Genomic DNA, 19,625 nt, shown 5'->3' on the forward strand with positions numbered 1-19,625 from the left:
GATAATAGCTTGTAATAACTCAAGCTGCTCTTTTGAGTGCATATTCCATATCAAGATACATTGCCATGGATTTTGCTAAGACACAAGCAATCTAGTGAGCAATGAGGGCACAAGTCCGCATTCTCAGTTTTGCAGTAGATGCACCCTGAGAACAAGTAGCTGTAAAATCCATGTTGTAGATCTTTCTCCCTTCTTGGAGTGGGAGAACTGGAAGCACCAGCAAACTAGACTTGTTGACAGCCACATGCCACTGATCAAGGGAAGTCCCAGTTTCAAATTCAACAGGCAAAGCAGTGCTGTGAAGTTCTGTGTGGGAAGTGCCAAGTGGCCTCTGTACACAGAGCAGACACAGGGGCATCAGGCTCTGGGCTTCACTGAGGCACTTTGGTTTTCATGATCAGCTCACAATTTCTGTCATGTCTGCCATGTCTGTGTTGAACAGTACTGTTATTAAACAACTTAGGCTGAGCAAACTCTTGACAGCATGCACAAGCATTCATGGATGCCAGGTCTGAAGCACACAGGCCACAAATAAGCTGGCACCACTAGTCCCCTTGTTCACTCACTGAGTACTACAGTTCATATACTACTGCTTTTGTGGTTACCTTCTGCAGGCACAAGAGAGGTCACAGATAAAAGCAAGCTCCCTTGTAGCAAGCTAACAAATACAGATGATTTCTGAATTTAAAATAATTAATCTAAAGAAATATGAAGTCCCATTAAGTCTCATTAAGTAGTGATTTCTTTAGCAACCTACTCCTGTGGGCTTAAATAGGCCCCCACAGGTTGCTCAGGCCAAAGGCCCATTTTAATGTCTTTTTCACAGGATTCTGGCACTCTCCTCATACCAAAATATTTCTGCTGTATATTCAACAGTACCTGCTCCTCAGCCTTTTCTACAAACCTCTTGACATCTTTTCTTCTGTTTGGGCCTCCTTCACAACTCTGCCAGGCTGTACTTACTCAGCAAGTACAGGATCTGATACAGTGTCTGCAGTGCAGAGCCTGAGCCAATTAACTGATTCTCAATAAATGTTACAAAAGGACAACTACACATGGTTTCTGAACATAGCTCACAACCAAATTAATAAACACTCGCTCCCCAGTGTTTGTGTTCAGTGCTTACAAGAACTGACACAGGATGGTGTGACTGTACCCCAGCTCCAAGCGCAAGGGTTAATGGCACCAGATTATCTCCAGTCATCAACTTCAGTGACAAACCAAAAAAACCAAAACAAGTCTCCAGTGACACCAGAAGACTCCCAAGCCCAACAGCTCTCCACTGTAAAGTCTCCAGATCAAGCAACAGTGAAAACCAGGTAGAGAAGATTTTTCCACCTTCTACCCTTCCAAGGGGCAATCATCTCATGCTGCTGACCTGTGTCAGGACACAGGACTGTACCATACTGTACCAGAGCCAAGGACCATCACTTGAAACACTTACCTACCTTAGGCTGCTGATCAGGTCATTCAGAAGCAGGGAGCGCAATCCACCTCAGATTCCAATCATTTAAGAGGTCTGATTTTTCTGGAGTTTTTTGACATAACAGAAGTACTGGAGTTTAATGTATCCAGTAGACAGCTTGAAGTTGGATGTCAGTAGTGGTTGCAACTAGTGATCTCTCTGTTTGTGCCTACAAATTCCATTCACTCCCTTTAGTATTTTCAGTTATGCTACAATGTGATGATCTGGTTTACAGAGCCAAAATCAAACATTTTGAGCTCATTTTCTCACAGGAGAGCTGGAGTTTGCAGCTTCAGGTCAACAAATTCTTACAGAGACAGAGCCCAGGAATAAAAATTTGGATTCCCACAAGATATAGCCTGTGTAGCCATGTTGCTCATCTGCCTTTATAGCCACAGAAGCATCCCTCCCAAGTTCCCAAAGTTGCTTTCCACCCAAACCATTATTTAAACCTTAGAGACCAAGAGCCAAACTACAGCATGATTATTTATTACTCTTTTTGGTAGTACAAAGGCAGCTTTACAAAAATGGCCAGTAGTCACTACCACAGTGAAATTTCTTACAACCTGATTCCCTGTAAATTGAAGCCTGCAGGCAGGCATCCACTGTAAGAGACAAACTGCTCCTCCAAATCACTCAGCACAGACAGATGTCTCAGTACAGCTTGAGCACATTCCAGTGTTGCCCCATAATCTTGATTACTTGTTTCCAGGACATACCCAGGAATTAGAACCTTAAATTGGCTGGAAGTTCTGCCACTGTTGTGGCTACTTAAACTGCTGAGAGTAAATCATTCCTCTTCATTTACAGGAAAAGTAGATCAATGCAGCAAACTGAAGTGATACAGAGGGATAAAGATGCAGTTCAGGACTGCTGACCAGTTAAGGAATAGTCTGTTCATATAAAGTAAGCATTTAGAGAAGTATTTTTGGTGTATCATGTTCCTTGTCAAGTGGAACTGCCCCTTTCCCTCTCCCCCATCAAAGCAGTGGAGTGTTGATAGAAAAGGGGAGCCATGCTTGATAATTGATGACATTTTGCAAGAAAATTCAGACTTCTGATCCATAAACCAGAAAGTGAGGTGTTTAACTTAGTCCTTCAGCTGGGAAACTTCATAGAGGTATGCACCAAGCATCTTCACCCCCTGGATGTAGTTGTACCTGCAAAGAAGATTTTCCTTTAGCAGTGTCTCCACTGAGCTTTATTTCTAGCAGATGCCCTATTTGCAAAGCCACACATCAGTCCCACACACATGACAAACTCTATAGGAATTGCTGCTGCAGGCAACAGGCACTACTGCCCAAACCCCTACATCATCCCTGGCAAGACAGAAACACCACCCCCCTGGGGGAGCTTAGAGACAAAAATATAAAACTTGCTTCTGGTTTCAAGAGTATCAATGTAGAAATCAAAATTCAGCTACAAACTAGTTACCCAACCAGTCAGGCATTCTCTCCTGGGGAGGATGGCACTTTGACAATCCAGAGAATTAAACAAAAACAAGAGGTCAGTTCTTGATGTTTTTCATAATAGATGCCAAGACACCCCAGCACAGGAATAGATATTCTCTTACCTATTTAGTTTTTCATTTTGAGAGTGAGCACCATCATCTGCAGCTCCAACAGGAAGCAGCATAACATTCTTGCCTGTGGCTTCTTGAAAAGTAAGGGTAACAGGAATGCTTCCTCCCTCCCTGGTCAGGTCTGGTTCAACTCCAAACACTAGAAAAGCAATACTCTAGTCAGTTTGAAGTCTATTTTTTCCCACAAACCCTCACTTAAGCTGTCATGTACCCATCTGTACCAGGTGCTGGCCAAATCAGCCAGACTGCAAAGGCCACAAAACTGTGGAGCTTCTCCCCACACATGCAGCACTGGAATATTGTCACTGTCAGTTATACAGCACTTATTCTGAAGTCCTATCTGTACTTCAACACAAGTTAAAGTTGCTCTACCTATCAAATACAATCTAGCTAAACTGATTAAGAGGGGTGCTGTGACCAAACTTCATTGAATTTGGCTTAGCAAGTGATCTGAACCAACACTCTCACCCTTATGCAAAAGGATCACCACATCAACAAACTTGTCCCAGAACAGCATTAATGAATTTGATATCCAGTATCTTTCCTTCCTGTACCTCAGATTTCCATTTAAAGGTTGCACATGACATGCTTCCTCACTTAGTGAGCCAAAGTTATTAAACATGAGAGCAGAACACTTAATATTCAGCAAACATGACTTCCTCAGTGTTTTCTGAGGTGCTGAACAAGAATGAAAAACCCACTGACCTGTCTTCATGGCCCTCCTACCAGCCATGTAGTGGGGGTGGTTGAAGTCTGACACCCAGGGTTTTCCACCATGGCCTAAGTACACTTTGAATTTGTTGGGACTCCGCAGCTCCGCAAACTTCTTGTTCAAGTAGTCCTCAACCTGTAAGAAAGGTTGAATGATCTTATCTACTGTTAGCATTTGTACGAGCACTGCCAAAGCTCACATTCTAAAAGCTGAGATCCCTTGAATCTTAGGGACTTGCAGATCACTACAACTGTGCAGCAATACTTTTCCTATTGCTCTTATCTTGAAGTATTCCAATGATTCTCTGCTCTGAACCAGAATATCTTCTTTAGGCAAATTAACAGTGCATTGTAGAACAATTAGGCAGTATGTCAAACACTGCTGCTCTTGAATATGCATTTCTGGCAGTCCAAGTGCCCCACAATTAGGCTAGCATTTATTCCTAAGCCCTTTTGAGTTCAGAGAAACTGGGTAATCAGACCACTACAGTGCACTGGGGCACCACAGGATTCCCTCAGTTATCTCATGCTGAGGTGCAGTTCAGGGAAGATAGTGGGAAAGCAAATGAACAGAACTGCTTTAGAAAACAGAGAAACTCTTTCCACAATGCAAGGTGAACAGAAGTTTAGAGACACTTGTTTGGTTAGCAGCAATCCAGCTCAACATACATTCTTTGTGACTTCTTCAGGAGTCATGTTTGGCACAAGCCTGATTGAGAACTTGCCAATCACTTTCCTAGGAATCACAGTCTTGGCACCAGAGGCTGAGAAAGCTCCTTCAATCCCATGGAGAGACAAGGATGGGAATCTCCACCTGTGCATAAGGATCTCTCTCTGCAGAAGCAAAGAGAAAAATGCAAGGTTACATGAAGTTTGACAGAGTTCCTTAAATTAATGATTTCATCAACCTAATAAAGAACTTGCAAGAAATAGTGCTTTTTCCCATGCAGAAATGCAGGTCATTGAAGATCACTCAGAAGCTGTTACTCCCATTAAGCACACATTTTGATAACACAGATGGGCTCTGTGCACCTTAAGAGACTCAGCAGTTCTAGTCTGGCTCTCTCCTAGCTCTGGGGAACTTAAGGGACATGCCCAGTCTAATTCTGACTAGAACACAAGCAGCATTTATAAGGTGCTCAAGGACAGTTTGTAGGGAACATTGAAAGTTTTAATTCCCACTGCCTCAGGACAGGCAGGTGCCTTCATCACCAAGACACTGCTTAAGTTCACATTTTCTAAAAGCCTCACCACTGCTCAAACTGAGGCTTACAGTGTGCTTTTCTTTATATCATCAGCTGTATTAAAAAGCCTGAAGTGCAGGCTGATTAAACTGACCATCATTGCCTTCAGGTACATTTCCTGCATTTCCTCTCTGTTACCTTGAGCACAGCTGTTCAGTACATTGGATGCTGAACTCAGTGCAGTTGTTGAGTTGCCCTGAGCAGACACAGGTGCAGTGTCTCCAGCATGAGCTTCACTGCAGAAATGCAGGAGACTCAAATTTTGTGTCCATTATGTTAACAAGTTGGTTTTTCTCCAGGTACAACCTGCTTACAATCTTCTCTCAAAGCAAATGTAGCTGTCACAGTTCAAATCTCTTACGCACATTTGCTTCTTATCTGGAAGTTACAGTCATCTTTTCCTAGCCCTAAAGCCCTTCTTGCATGTATGCAGCTTAGAAGTCCCTTAGCTGGAATTTCTGTTGAGCCAAGACTGAACAGCTTCAGTTCAGTATCACAAAGAACATCTTGCCAGCTCCTCCTTATATCCAAGCTATAATTCATCCATTACTTTAAAGGACAGGGCTAAGCAAGGAAGCCTGTTTGCTCCCAGTTGATATAAACCTGAGCATGTAAAGACAAGGCTGAGGATATAAATTGTTACTTATTCCTATTTGAGTTCAGTTTGAAGTCTCCTGACAGTACTAGGACAGAAGACAGACCTGCACATGTAAACTTGCCTTTTACAACACCTGTGTCTGCTTTTTATGACAGGAAATGTATTTACATCTAGAGTTTTAAAATTAGTATGTAATACCTGTACCTTGTAAGAGTCAGTGCTGTTAAAAGCATTCATTTGGAGAGCTCCCAGGGTGCAGATTTAACTTTAGACATGAGTTTATTGAGCTTGAGATTGTTCAAAGATTTGGGCTGCCTAGCTCATGATTACAAAACAGTCCTTGTCTGCCAGGTCTAGGAACATGTTCAGCATGCCAGCCTTGAATTCAGCAAAGCTGGGTTTCAAGCTCTTTTCTCACCTAAGGAGCAATCATCTCTGAGCAACTGCTTTATTTCTGATAACCCACTGAACTTCCTACAGATGTAGGAAATCAGATGCTTTGTGTAGATTGTCACCTGGCCTCTGGAAAGCTGCCAACATTCTTATCTAGCATTAAGAGAACAGCATTAAAGTTCTGTACAAGTTTCAAATACTATTTATACAGAGTAAGAAGCAAATTCAGAGTTGTTAAACATGGGATAACCTAGAATAAATTTTCAAGCACCTAGCACTAGTAGTTCTTCTGCAAAGTGTTAAGTATGCAGTCAACCATACAGTAAGCAACATTATCTTCAAGGCATTCTCACCATCTTGAAGACATCAGATGAATCCTCTGCCTAATAAATTACTTAACACACACATCCACAAATTTGTTTCTGGTCTCCTACTAACACAGCTTGAGCTAGACAGGGCAGAGAACAAGTGCAGCACACCTTTGCATCATGCAGAAGTCTTGTTGCTCCTACATCTTTTGCATACTCTGTCAGGTCAAAATCAATCTTCTCATATAATGCCAGCTCCTCATCAGTAACAGGGGCCACAGCTTCATTAACACCTGGGATGAGGATTTTCCCTTTCTTGTCTACAAGAGAACCTGTAAACAAGAAGCACCTAATATCAGTATTCAACCAGAAGATACAAGATGTCATTGCTGGGAACACTTTCCTTGGGAAACTGAAGTCTGGGCCTTCTGAAAACTCTGCAAATGCAATGAAATTTAGACTTCTATTTTCCAGAGCATGCACCACTGAACATGGAAGACACTTAAAAGGAGTTGCCTGTATCCAAAATGTACACTTGCTTGCTACTCTATTTAACTCTACTGCTACATTTCACTGGCTGTCTGAAGGTAGGATTCCCAAAGAGTTCAGTATCATACCCACAGCAGAAATTGAGAAGACAGCTGATCTAATTAACATGCAAATTTACAGCAAGGTTTTAGGAAAAGCTAAGAGTAAACAGACAACTTCTTAGCAAGACCTTCACCATGTTTCTGTATTTAAGGCAGTAGTTTTGCATTCCTGGCAAGCACCAATTCACTGGTCACTGCTTTGCTACTGCAAACTCAGTCATGCTTGGATGGTTCCTGCTCCCATTTTAAATGCATGCAGTGAAAGTGTTTTCTTACCCATCAGAGCAATGAGATCTGTCATGGCCTCATGGACCGAGCCACCATAAACTCCGGAGTGAAGGTCTTTGTCACAACATTCCACCTGATTGAAGTGAACGAAGATTCAGCACAGAGATTTTGCCATGTAGGGAGGAAACTACAACAGCCAAAACCCAGCTAGAACTTGATCTGGCCAAGGGCCAAGGAGTGTCCCCATCACTTGTTCAAAGCAGAGGGCAGTGTAGTGTCAGGGGATGAGAAAAAGGCAGAGGTATTTAATGTCATCTTTGCCTCAGTCTTCAATATCAAGATCAGTTGTCCTCAGGATGCCCTGCTCCCTGAGCTGGAAGTTGGTGATGGGGAGATGAGGGAAGCCCGTGATCCATGAGGACATGGTTAATGACCTGCTATGGCAGTTAGCCACCCACAAGTCTATGGGCCCAGATGTGATGCACCCCACCCCAAAGTATTGAGGGAACTGGTAAAAACTTGTCAAACCACTCTCAATCATCTACCAGGAGTTCTGGTTAATTGGAGATATTCCAGCTGACTGGAAAGCACTAATGTGACACCCATCTATAAGAAGGCTGTATGTGGATGATGATATCTATGCTATGAGACAATCCTTCAGTGGAATGCTGGTTTATCTTGCTTCACACATCTGAAAGCTATCCCACCCACCCAAGTATCACATAGAATAGCAAAAGAAGGTTGTTTAGACTAAGAGGAAAAAAACATTCCACATAAATAGCCAATTTCTTTCCTGAAAAAAAGCTAAAAAGGTTTGCACTACCACTCTTCTCCTGTGGAAAATTCAGTTTAATAATAATGGATTTGCAGTGCATTTCAGCACTTACCTCTATGAAGTAATAGCAGATACCTCTTAAACCATAAGTGATACAAGGCTTCTTCTTGCCTAGCCAGTAGTTGTCAGAAATGCAAACATAATCCACATCTTTAAAGAAAGCATCTCGCTGAGCAAAAATCAGTTCATCAAGGCCTTCAGATCCTGATTCTTCCATACCCTCTAGGCAAAACCTAATATTTACTGGAAACTCCTTTGAAATGAAAAACAAGAACAGATTAAGCATGTGAGAACACTTGACTCCTTCAGTGATCTGTAATTTTCATCTGTTGCATTCAAAGCAGAAAAATGGACATGGCTAAAATAACTCCAGAGGAATTTGTTAATTATACACAAACTGGTTTCAAGTTTGGATTGTGCTTATGTTGAGGGCACTTACACCACCCTTCATTTGATGGAATTCAAACAAGTATTAAAAACTTGCCCCCCAAACCCTGTAAGCATGGGAACACAGCAGAAATCTGTTGCCAAAGGGAAGCCACCAGGAAAACTAACATAAACCACAGGAATTCCATGCCACAGCAGGAACAGAGCTACCCTGTCTATCCAGTCTAGCATATTCTATATACCTAGATAGCAGCTGAGAACTGGTTATTCCTCTCAAAAGCAATAGGAACTTGTCTTGCAAGATTAAGAAAACACCCTGAGCTATTTGTGATTGCACATTTTCTTTAACAGAAATAAGCAAAGCTCCCAAATTTAGTGCTACTAAGTTAACCTCCTCTTAGAGCTCAGTGGCAGTGAGGCATTAAGCCTTGATAAAGGCCAAAGTAATTTGACATCCTTACATGACAGTGATCTCATTTGATTATTCCCCCTGATCCACATGCTTGCATTTGTATTTTCCTTCCTACATATTTCATTAAATGAAAATTGTTAGAATTGCAACCTAAGCATCTACAGGACTAACTTGTCAGCAAGTCACCTTAACCCTACTAGGAAATCAGGAAATTTACAGGACTATTGCATCATTCCTCCAATCAGCTGAATAAGCAGGCTTCCCTCACAAGGGTTTGTGGCTTGGATAACATTTATTGTTAGACTCAGCTGTGTGTGAAAAAGCAGAATATGTTTTGGGCACATACCTGGTTAGTTTGTTGATAAGCCTCCAAGGCATTCAGCCAGGCAAGCACTGGACCTTTGTCATCTGTTGATCCTCTCCCATACAACTTTCCTGTAGAAACAAGATAGAAATTAACCAGTGAGGAAAAAATTAGTATGAAGTTTCATCTCTTGCCTAGATGAGAACATTTGGTTTTGGGTAACCCTTTTTTCCCTGCTTAATGAATAATTTCTGATTCTTCATAAGTAGCAGTCTTACATCCTGCTTCACGTACCCTTTCAAGTAGGATGGATACAGAACTGCAATAGTTCTCCCACTCAGAGAACTTCCCCACCTCTTCCCTCAGCTGCTCCCTTAATAGGAATTTATTATAACCTAGGAGAAGACATAGTTGCCTTATTTTTCATGATAATACAATTTTCTACAAACATCTCAGTGTATAGAAACAAGTTTTCTGCTTTTTACAGAAATCACGTATTATCTTCAGTTCAGTAATTCTTTGTTTGAAGAGTAAAAATTCAGTGGCTAGTTACAAATCACTTCTCTGGATTCTCCAGATAAAAGTGGATCTTGCCAGAAAGGAATTTAGTCAAAGATGAGTTCCACAGGCCACAGGGAATTCTGAGAAAATGTAGCACACAGGATCATCGCAGAGGCAGCTATCAGTGCACCTCAGAGCTGTGGCTACATTCCCTCAGTGCTTCACATAACCAGTGACAGAACAGGCCAGACAGCTTGCAAAGGTAAAGAGCCATTGGAGAATGTCTCCTGCATGGCCAGGCTCCACAAAGACAAGCCACAGCCTGAGGCAATTGCTAGGAGATGAGATAACTCAGTTTAGTAACTTGGATTCTGCTGCCTATAAGTAAGTGCCCAAGCAGGAGTACTAGTTGCACAGCTACTCCTTTCTCTGGCAATCATTAATGCTTGTGGAACAAGAGTGGTTAATGTCCTCCAATTGAGCTGACCTTTAACACTGAGAAAGTGAAACAAGAAGCTGTCAGCAGCATCAGCTTTTAATAGAAAATGGAGTTTTAAGTCCTCTTGACTGCTGGCAATGTTGTTTCAACAGGAGATACTGCACCATTTCTTCATCCCCATTTATGGGAGAGGGACAAATTTTGGGGCACTACCTCTGCAAAAGAGCTTCTATAGTACTCATAGTAGAGCAGTTAAACACAAGGCAACCCAGAGAGGCTGCTGTGCCACTCCTATCTCCAGGCTTAAAGAAGTTGTGTTGTGTATTTTTTCTCAGTAATGGTTCAAAATTCCTGCTGTCTGACATGACCTTACAGGCTTCAAGCTGTGAACAAGAATTTAGTTCTAAAAAGCTCTCTGGCAACAAGCTAGCACCATGGAAGGCAGTAGTTAAGATTGTGCTGTAGCCACAAGAAAGCAAACATGCAAATTACAGCCTAGACTATCAGAAAAGGAAACAATCCCAGGAGTAGCTGAGATTTTGTAGCTAGACTTACCATTTCCCCATCTGTACATTTTTACCTCAACAGTATTAAATAAACACCCATACCACTTCTAACTCTCCTTCCCTCTTTCAATCAATAGCACAGCTTTGGAACAATTGAGGAATACCACACTTGTTACAGAAGTGTTCATCAGTTTGTGAAGCCCACTGCTCTTACCATCTCTTTCTACCAGGGTGAAGGGCTCACTGTCCCAGCCATCCTCTAGGGCAGCTGGCTGAACATCCAGGTGACCATACACACACACTGTCTTCTTGCGTGGATCCGTGCCCAGTGTTCCCAGAACAATTGGGGGTAGGGGGATCTCTGATCCATCAGGCAGCTAGAAATAGGAAGGCAGAAGTTTTAATAAAATGTGGAATGCCAGAGTTTTAATCAGATATTTGAATTACCTTAATACTATAGAGGTTATAAGAGTAGAGGCACAGACAGCTAAATAAAACTAATCTACTTCAACCAATTGCCAGGAGCAGGGTGCCAAAGAAGGCCTGGTGGCACCATGCCACTTAGTTTCCTGACAAGTCCCAGCAACAGCCAAAATGTTCCAAGCCACTTTGAACTGTTAGCTTTAAACTACCAATCCTACATCAGATTTTAGCAGAGCAAGCTGACTGCATGCCAAACTGCTGTATCTAATGCTGACCTAAGCATAAGTGATAAACTCCATTCAATATTGCTTGTCACTGCACTTTCATCTGTCCACAGTGCAGCTCTCTGGACAAAAATTCCCTGGTAAGGCTGGGTGTAACACGTGCCTACACCCAAATAAGACCAGCATAACAGACATATTTCTTTGTACCAGCCTACACTGTTACACTAAGGGCAGGGTAGTGCTGATGAACTCAGTTCAGGAGTTCAAGAGTTGAACATAGCTTAATCCCTTGGAATACCCCATAAGCAATTATCACAAGCTATTCCCAGTCAGCAAGTATTTCCCTTTCAGTGAACATGTACTTCTACACACTGTTCAGCAGATGCAAGATCAGCTTTGACTTTTTGCTTATATGGGTTCCAAGCTCCAGATTTTTATCAAGAGGTTACATGGTCCTTGGCCAGATGCAGCTCTTCATGACTAAAGCCCTACTGCAAGAATTTACAGTAATCAACAACAAATTGCTGTGCAGCAGTAAACCAACTTTGATCTGACAAGTTCAGTTGCTTTACATTGTCCCTCACAGATATAGCAGCAACACATAATACATTGACTAGCTCTCTCTACACTTAATATAAAACACTGAAAGTAACTCTTGCAGATGGATTAAAGTTCCCTAATAAAGCTATATGTATAAAACTCTAAAGTCAGTTCTTGCAACCAAAAAGTTACAGTGATGAAAAGAACAACTTTGTTTCTTAATTAACTGAAATGCTTTTGATGGGCTTTTAGGTTGTAGGTAGTAGCAGAGCTAGAATTAACCTCCAAATTCCCTCCCAAGTCAGCTGTTTTCCTGCTGGAACCTGTAGCTACAAACAAGTGTAATTCAATTGCCCAAAGCAAAAAACTGCTCAGAAGGTTCCTATAAACATAGATCTCACTCAGCAGTCTTTCACACCAATTACAAGGACAATCTTCTAAAACTAGTAAACATTCCAGTACAAGGTTTTTAATGCCACTATCCAAATCCTAGTCTCAAAATTTTGGTATGGACTTTGCTCTGAGGCAGGTAGTGGCTAGGCACTTCAGAGGAGGAGCATCCCAAGTGGGTATTTCCCTAGGCTGAGATTATCATTCTTGTAGGTACATACATTTCTCTGCCTGGACAGCCAAAAATGAGGAGGGAAGTAATTCATTTAATGATACTTTTGTATCTAGTAAGGGAGAGATGCAATCCTGTGACAAATGTAACACTTCTGAAAGAGTCCAGAAGTCCTTTGGCAGACTTACTGAAACCTCAGTAAGTATCTTTATAGTCTATGGGTCTAAGGACCAATAGCAGCCTGTTGTTTAAATGTCTAACATTTTTGTTTGCAGGTGCTCTATTCATGTTCAGTTCAAAAAGTATTTAAAGCACATTTAATACAGTCCAAAATTTAATTCAACATCTTTAATTGGGTCCCAAGGTTTACTATAAACAAAGGTTTTTAACAGAACATTCAGACTGTGTGGCAGCAAAGACATTATCCTACACCCCAACAGGCACTGCCTTTCTGGGCCCCAATGCCCACAGGACCTTTGTGTGGTGATCCCAACACAGAAGCCCATTAGGCACCAAGGAATTAGGTACCCCCAAAGATAACCTGAATAGCCCAAAGCCTGTGCACACACAGCTTCACCTTCCTGCCTGTATTGTGCTGTGCACATCCCTGGACTGCAGAATAAACTGAGCCACTTCACTGTAACCTGAAGGCAGCTCCCACTGGACACTGGGGATTACATCACATGTCCTTGACTTAATCTAAAAGTGCATCAAGAAATTCTCACACAAAATCCCTTCTGTCAGTGGGATTGAACAGTTTGAATAAATAAAATGGAAAAAAATGTCCATGCATGGGATCTGCACAGCATGTTGGATGCTGGTTGGATGCCTGCTAGATGCTGCACAGCTTGGAGATTCCAGTATCTGCAGGGACATAAGAATGTCCATACTATCATCTTTCTTTACAATTATATGTCCAATAAACAGCCTTCCAATGGAGTCTAGGTGCCTTTCATACTGGGAACACAAGAAACCAGCACTTCCTCATGCACAACACCTTGTGTCCTAAAGAGATGTTTTTCCTGCTAGGCTGCCATGGAGATGCTCACGTACCTTTTGTTTGCCAATATCCATGAGTTTGGTTGTGCCTCCCAGTCGCTCAATCTCCCTGGCAGCAACCTCCATCATGCGCTTGATTTCGCCCCTCTTCTCTGGCCATGCTGACACGCTCTGGATCGCCACCCACTCTGCCAGGCGCTGCACGGATGCAAGAGCTACAGGTTTTACTGCACAACAGGCACCATGCAAATACCACCCCACACCTTGTAATTCACCAAACTGCTTTAAGCCAAGCTCAAACTGAGGCAAATCAGCTCTGTCCTCTGCTCAAAGAAGAACTTGTAACCAATAATGTTACTCTCAAAAAGTTCGCTACAACCTCACTTGCCTACAGCTGTCCCTGCTGCATAGGACAAAGTCTACAGAGACATCAAATAAGCTTAAGAGTATCACAGCTTGTGCCTATTGTGTCCTTTTAGTTCTTTAAGTATCCAGAAGCAGCTAAAGTCCTTTGGGTCTCTCAAAAAGGCCACTTTAGCTTTTTCTCCCTGCATGAGTTCAGCAAGAACAACTGGCAGAAGTCAAGCTGAACACTTGGCACAGTTCATGTCTCAGTTCACAGTGCTGTGCCATTGACTCCTTCATTGATGAAAGGGATTACAATACAACCTAAACTAGCAGCAAACTAAACAGCAGGTCAAGCAGCAAAGTACCTCTTTGGAGAGGGCAACCTCTCCCTCTGTACCCCAGCATAAATTGTTTTATACAAGAAAGCTTTGTTCCAGCCTCATTTATAATATATTTCATCTCCCATCTCCACAGGGAAGAAACTATACACCTAGTTTGGCATTCAGAACCAGTGTCAGCTTCCTGTACTTCTAAATACGTCACCAGTTGCACTATACACTAATAGATCATTTCCTAATAAATTTACCATGGACATTAAAGTTTTTAAACAGAACTATGCCTAAATTTAAGAAACAGTTTTCTGGCCTGACTCAAATCCCTCACACTTGCTCTCTCCTCTCTCCCAATACTTGACATTATTACTTGGGTATACCATACAGATGGAACAACAAGCTTGAAGCTGACCGCATAACTTCTAAAATCCCATAGCTGCCCATGCTGCAGGAGAAAACTCAAGAAAAACTTACCTGAACATAGAGGTCCTGGTGTTCATCAATGTATTTAAAGAGGGTTTCCAGACCAGACATTTTTGGACTAGTTTTCAGAGCAGCGTTGCTGAAGATTCTGTGAGAGAAAAATAATTTAGCTTTTACAGGGTTAAGAAGTGACAGTCAGTAATCAAGAGCCACAAGAGACTTTCACCTTTCAGCTTTTAATGCCACACACCAAACTGTACTAACATAAAACTTGAGGCCTCTCCCTTTCATGAAATCACCACAGAGAAGTAGCTAAACAAAAGCATATTTAAATTTCAACACCACTCCTTATGCCTCAAAATAACTTTCAAAGTTGAACTGAGCAGTCTTGTCTCTAGAGATGCTTCAATAAAATCATACACTTCACTTTACTGCAGACTTGCAGGCAAAATGTTACTCAAGTAAAATGCAACTTCAAAGAGCAGATTTCATTATGAGTTCAACTAATAACATGCCATAGCTCAAATGCTGGTAGCCAGGTCCAAGAAAGCACCACACTTTGTGCTCTGCAGAGGAGGTTAAAAACAGCAGCTGGAAAACTCTGATTTCTTCAGGCTTAAGTCTCAGCCTGCCATTCAGATTTCACAAATAAGGTCAGAATGAAGCCACAGGAACAGAGGCCAGCCCCAGCAGGTCATGAGCAAGGTCCATGAGCTATCACTTCCTTCTTTTGTTTTTATTTCAATTGAAGTTCACATGAGAAAACCCAAGACTCCTTTCCAGTTTACTATCTTCCTTACCAGTCTGAAATCAATATTGAAAAAAAAATACTGCCCACTAAAGCAAACAAGCTTAAGCTTAACTCTCAAGTTAGAGCTAAAGACACAGCACCTCATCTAAGCCAGGAAAACAATGAGCTTTACAAATCCCAGACAGGCTAAGGTTGAAAGGGACACTGGAGGTCAGCTGGTCTAAGATGTGGCCGTACAACACATTACTCAGGACAGTGTCCAGGAGCCTTTTGAGTAACTCCAGAGGAGGCTCCCTGAAGGGTGCCTCTGGAACCCAAGTGCCTGGACTAGGAGGAAGAACTCCAGTGCCCATGTAACAGAAGCATGTTCAGCAGCTCCAGCCACTGTGATTCAGTATTTTGTTGAGTCAGCTTTATGCCAGATCCTTTAAGCCTTTCTTCTGCTTCTACATGGTAGTCACAAGACAGTTGTTAAAACATCTGACTGCTTGTCTCAGGATTTCTTGAGCAGCTGACTACTCTGCATATCTGAAACAAATCCTTTTCAGCTGCAAGTTGCCCCACACAATATATTGCAATACAAGTACCACTGCAAATTTTCTTTCAAGCAAGGTTGCACTAGCACAGATACTGGTGTTTGACATAGAAAAATCCTCTCCCTCACCAGACATAGCATCGATTTAATTTAAAGCATCCATCGAGTTTAAATTTGGATAATTACTTTTAAACGCCAATTAGAACTAATCCCAAATCACCAGACAGGTAAGCATTCCCGTTAAGAGTCATGAAAGGTGAAAGCTGAACACCTTCAGAAGTACTACACAGACATAATCAAGTTAAAGCAATGCTTCTCACTGAAGCTGGGGATCCATAATGAAACCACCCTCCTCATAAACAGAACTCAGGCAGGATTCTCATGGAGCTTTTCAGGAAACCAGCACACAGGCATCAGCCCAGGGCATCTGACCCTCCCCTTCACTCAACCGGTTTCTAGAGCAACCTCAGGGCTCCAGCTCCACAGCACAGACACAAAACACGAATTACATGGAGGCTGACTTTCTGTCCAACACAAACAAGAGCTGAACTACTTGTTAAGTCAGGGACTACGTTAAATACCATTTAACCATAATTAAATAGTTCTGAAATCACACGGGCATTGATTCACACAAGCCACCCTGAAGAGCTGCAAAGAAACCTGCTCCAGAAAGCTTCAAACTACAAAAAGCAAGTATTGGTTACTACACAGCAAAAGGCTGGATGTTACCTCCCCCTTCATCTGCAAAATCAGAGTTTGAACTTCCTGTAGGTCCTTCAGGACGGAGAGCTGAAGAGGCTCTACACTTTATCTTTTCACAGGACTACAGAAGTTGCACCTTGAAATAAAACAACCCAATGGGCTATGACTGCACCATTACAACTTTGCCCTTCTTATCCACAGACAACAATAATATCCCAGAGAAGAGCACGGAACCAAGAGGGCTCTGTAGCCACCATCGAGCCCCATGCTCTGGTCGCAGGCTCAGCACTTCGGGCCGAGGCTGACCTAAAGGTTAAACGCGGGTTTCTTTACAGGGTTTTGCAGCACCGAGGCCAACCTGAAGGTTAAACGCGGGTTTCTTTACAGGGTTTTGCAGCACCGGGACAAGCTCCTCGCAGCCTCCAGGCCGGTGACAGCCTCGGGACGGGAGGGAAGGAGGCAGGGCACGGCAGGCTCCCTAAGGACAGCGCGGGGGGAGGGCGCACGGGGAGCGAGAGCGGCAGTGAGGAAGGGACAGGAGCGGAGAGGCAGGAGCAGCTTCTCTCCGGGGACAGCCACGGTGCCGCCGCGCCCCAAGGCCGAACAGACCGGGGGACACGGAGCAAGGCCCGGCCCGGCGGCGGAGCCCCACGCCCGGCATTCCCGGCTCCTCCCCGCCAGGCCGCGCAGGGGCAAGGACAGAGCCGGCCACGTACGGCGGTGCCGCCGCACGACAGGAACGAGGGACGCCGCCCCCCTGACCCCTCCCGACACTCACCCAACGCAGCCACGCACCCCGGGCTCCCACCTGGAGTACGGAAAACACGTACCTCCCACGGCGCCTTAAATACCTCCGCGCCAGCCCCGCCCCATGACACGCGCCGCGCCGTGCCCGCCAATCCGCGGGCAACGAGCGCCTAGGGGGCGGGGCCTGAGCCGAAAGGGGCGGGGCCTCATCGCGGGGCTGCGGCCTGCCGGGGGGCGGCCCTGTGGGGCGGGGCCGGAACCCTAAAGGGGTGTAATAAAGGGGAATATAGTATACAGGCGAATATAACATGGGGTATAATATAACAGATGGTAGAGACCAATCTGAACAACTGAATTATTCCAGCCAAAGCTGGGAGTATCCTTATGATCTTGCTACATTTGTGGTTTAGATAGGTTTAATAGATTCAGATGTGGTTCCTAGAACCAGAATTAATTATGGAATATCCTGCATTGGAATGGATCCACAGGGATCGTCAAAGTCTAATTTCTGGCCCTGCACAGCACATCCCCAAGAATCACACCTGTGCCTGAGAGCACTGTCCAAATGCTTCCTGAACTGTGTCAGGCTGGTGCTGTGACCACTTCCCTGGGGAGCCTGTGCCAGAGCCTAATCCCCAGGGTGAAGAACCTTTTCTTAATATCACACATAAACCTCCCCTGATACAACTCCAAGTCATTCCGTCAGGTCCTGTCACTGGTCACTGGTCACTGTGGTGTCCTGTCAGGTCACCACAAAGAGATCAGTGCCTGCCCCTCCTCTTCCCCTCCCGAGGAGTAAAAGCAATGAGATCTCCCCCTCAGTCTCCTTTTCTCCAGGCTGAACAGACCAAGTGACCTCAGGTGCTCCTCACACGGCTTCCCCTCAAAGCCCTTCACCATCTTCATTGCCCTCCTTTGGACACTCTCTAAGGGCTTAATATTGTTTTTATATTGTGGCACCCAAAACTGCCCCCAGCACTCGAGGTGAGGCTGCCCCAGCTCAAAGCAGAGCAGGACAGTCCCCTCCCTTGCCTAGCTATCCCTGATGTCTCCAAGACACCCCTGGCCCTTATGGCTTCCAGGGCACTGCTCAGGTACAACTTGCCATCAACCAGGACCTCCAGATCCCCTTCTGTGGCGCTGCTTTCCAGCATCTCATTCCCAGACCTGTATGTACAACCAGGATGAAATTACATAGCTGGGAGCTCAAGAGAAACAGGAAAAAAGTGAGAAACAGCGGGGCATGCTAGATGGTCTGTGAGCTGCCTTGGGGGAGAAGCGCATCACTTGGGAATTTGGCTGGTGGAGCTGTGTGGGGTGAGGTAAGTGCTGGGGCCTTGCACGAGGCAGGTCCGGCTGCAGGCCGTGCTGAGCTGGAGATTCACGGGCTGATGCCAGCCTTGGTTTGTCCCCAGGGATTTATCTGGAGCTGGGGCTGCCCTGGTGGCCCCCAGATACCTGGCCCCTGACTGGGATGGGATGGGATGGGATGGGATGGGATGGGATGGGATGGGATGGGATGGGATGGGATGGGATGGGATGGGATGGGATGGGATGGGATGGGATGGGATGGCATGGGATGGGATGGGATGGGATGGGCCCTGGCTGCCAGGCTCCCATGGGAGCTCCTGCCACTCTTGGCAGCCCAGACTCTGAGGAGCCCCCTGACACCTGGCACTGTTCTGTGTTGGTGGGAGAGCAGATGGCTAAATGTACCCGAAATGGGCAAATGGAACTTAGAAACTGGAGTAAAGTTTCTATTTACACTTATGTTAGGAAAAATCTTGTCTGGGAGCAACAGGGGGGAAAAAGATTAAAAAATTAACCAAAGGAAAGAGAAACTGCTTTGAAAAGAGAAAAAGCAGTTTGTTTCATTTATGAAGGGTATTAAGTGGTATGATACAGGATGATTTCTGGTGACCTATTTTATTCTCATGTTCCTACATGGAAGTAATCTTTGGTGCTTTTTTCCTACTTCCTTAAAAAATTCACAAACCGAAATAGGAATCAAGGACACAAGCCGACAAAAGAAAGGCATTAAAGAAACATTTGTTGTGTGGCAAATATTGTGCACTGTATTATCACAGCTTTCTGCAAGCCTGTATTGATCTAAATCCACAAAGGATTATGTGAAGAACAAACACAAAAACCATGCAGTAACTTACCTGAGGGAAAACAACAACTTTTTTTGAAAGATAGCAGTCCCAATTATCAGCTTTGAGAGCCTTGTAAATTGTCTTTATGGAAACACAGTTTTGTTTTACAAGGCTGTTAATTTGGAGGTGAAAATAACGTATGCATACATAAAACCCCTTTGGGAATAGACGAGAAAGAAGGGGAGGGAAAAGACACATTTATCAGAAGTGGTTTAGGGACAGGGGATGACAAAGCAAAGTATAAAGAAAATATAAGGATGCTCAGCATTCTCTGGTCCTGACAGAGATAACTAAACATCTAAGCTGCTCTATTTCTTTTTTAATATGTTGTCCTTGAAATAGTTTTGTTCTAAAGAAATAATTTGTAGGTACTTGTGCCA

The 19,625-nt window shown here is 43.8% G+C and overlaps 1 protein-coding gene across 3 annotated transcripts; it reads right to left on the reverse strand.

Moving 5' to 3' along the window:
• Positions 1 to 1,938: 1,938 nt before the first annotated feature.
• On the reverse strand, positions 1,939 to 17,192 carry CNDP2 (carnosine dipeptidase 2). 3 transcript variants are annotated; one of them, XM_058025655.1, is made up of 12 exons: positions 17,173 to 17,192; positions 14,406 to 14,502; positions 13,306 to 13,449; positions 10,718 to 10,880; positions 9,100 to 9,188; positions 8,007 to 8,207; positions 7,168 to 7,252; positions 6,473 to 6,633; positions 4,428 to 4,592; positions 3,753 to 3,894; positions 3,039 to 3,186; positions 1,939 to 2,625 (listed from the first exon to the last, which is right to left on the reverse strand). In XM_058025655.1, the coding sequence occupies exons 2-12, from the start codon at positions 14,463 to 14,465 to the stop codon at positions 2,556 to 2,558; spliced, it is 1,428 nt and encodes a 475-aa protein (XP_057881638.1). In that variant the 5' UTR covers positions 14,466 to 14,502; positions 17,173 to 17,192; the 3' UTR covers positions 1,939 to 2,555. The 3 variants fall into 3 exon arrangements, with proteins under 3 accessions (XP_057881638.1, XP_057881629.1, XP_057881649.1); XM_058025646.1 differs by having other exon boundaries at positions 17,121 to 17,185; XM_058025666.1 differs by lacking the exon at positions 17,173 to 17,192 and adding an exon at positions 16,701 to 16,720.
• Positions 17,193 to 19,625: the final 2,433 nt, after the last annotated feature.

The sequence above is a fragment of the Melospiza georgiana genome, chromosome 1, assembly GCF_028018845.1.
Source record: "Melospiza georgiana isolate bMelGeo1 chromosome 1, bMelGeo1.pri, whole genome shotgun sequence".
Classification (NCBI taxonomy): Eukaryota; Metazoa; Chordata; class Aves; order Passeriformes; family Passerellidae; genus Melospiza; species Melospiza georgiana.

Bases quoted from the DNA above. Each gene is read 5' to 3' on its own strand.
- CNDP2 (XM_058025655.1), bottom strand. From the start codon at position 14,465: ATGTCTGGTCTGGAAACCCTCTTTAAATACATTGATGAACACCAGGAC. The intron at 4,593-6,472 runs GTGTGCTGCACT...TTGCTTCTGCAG, and splicing joins GACTTCTGCATGATGCAAAG to AGAGAGATCCTTATGCACAG. The intron at 2,626-3,038 runs GTAAGAGAATAT...TCTTCTTTGCAG, and splicing joins CAAAATGAAAAACTAAATAG to GTACAACTACATCCAGGGGG.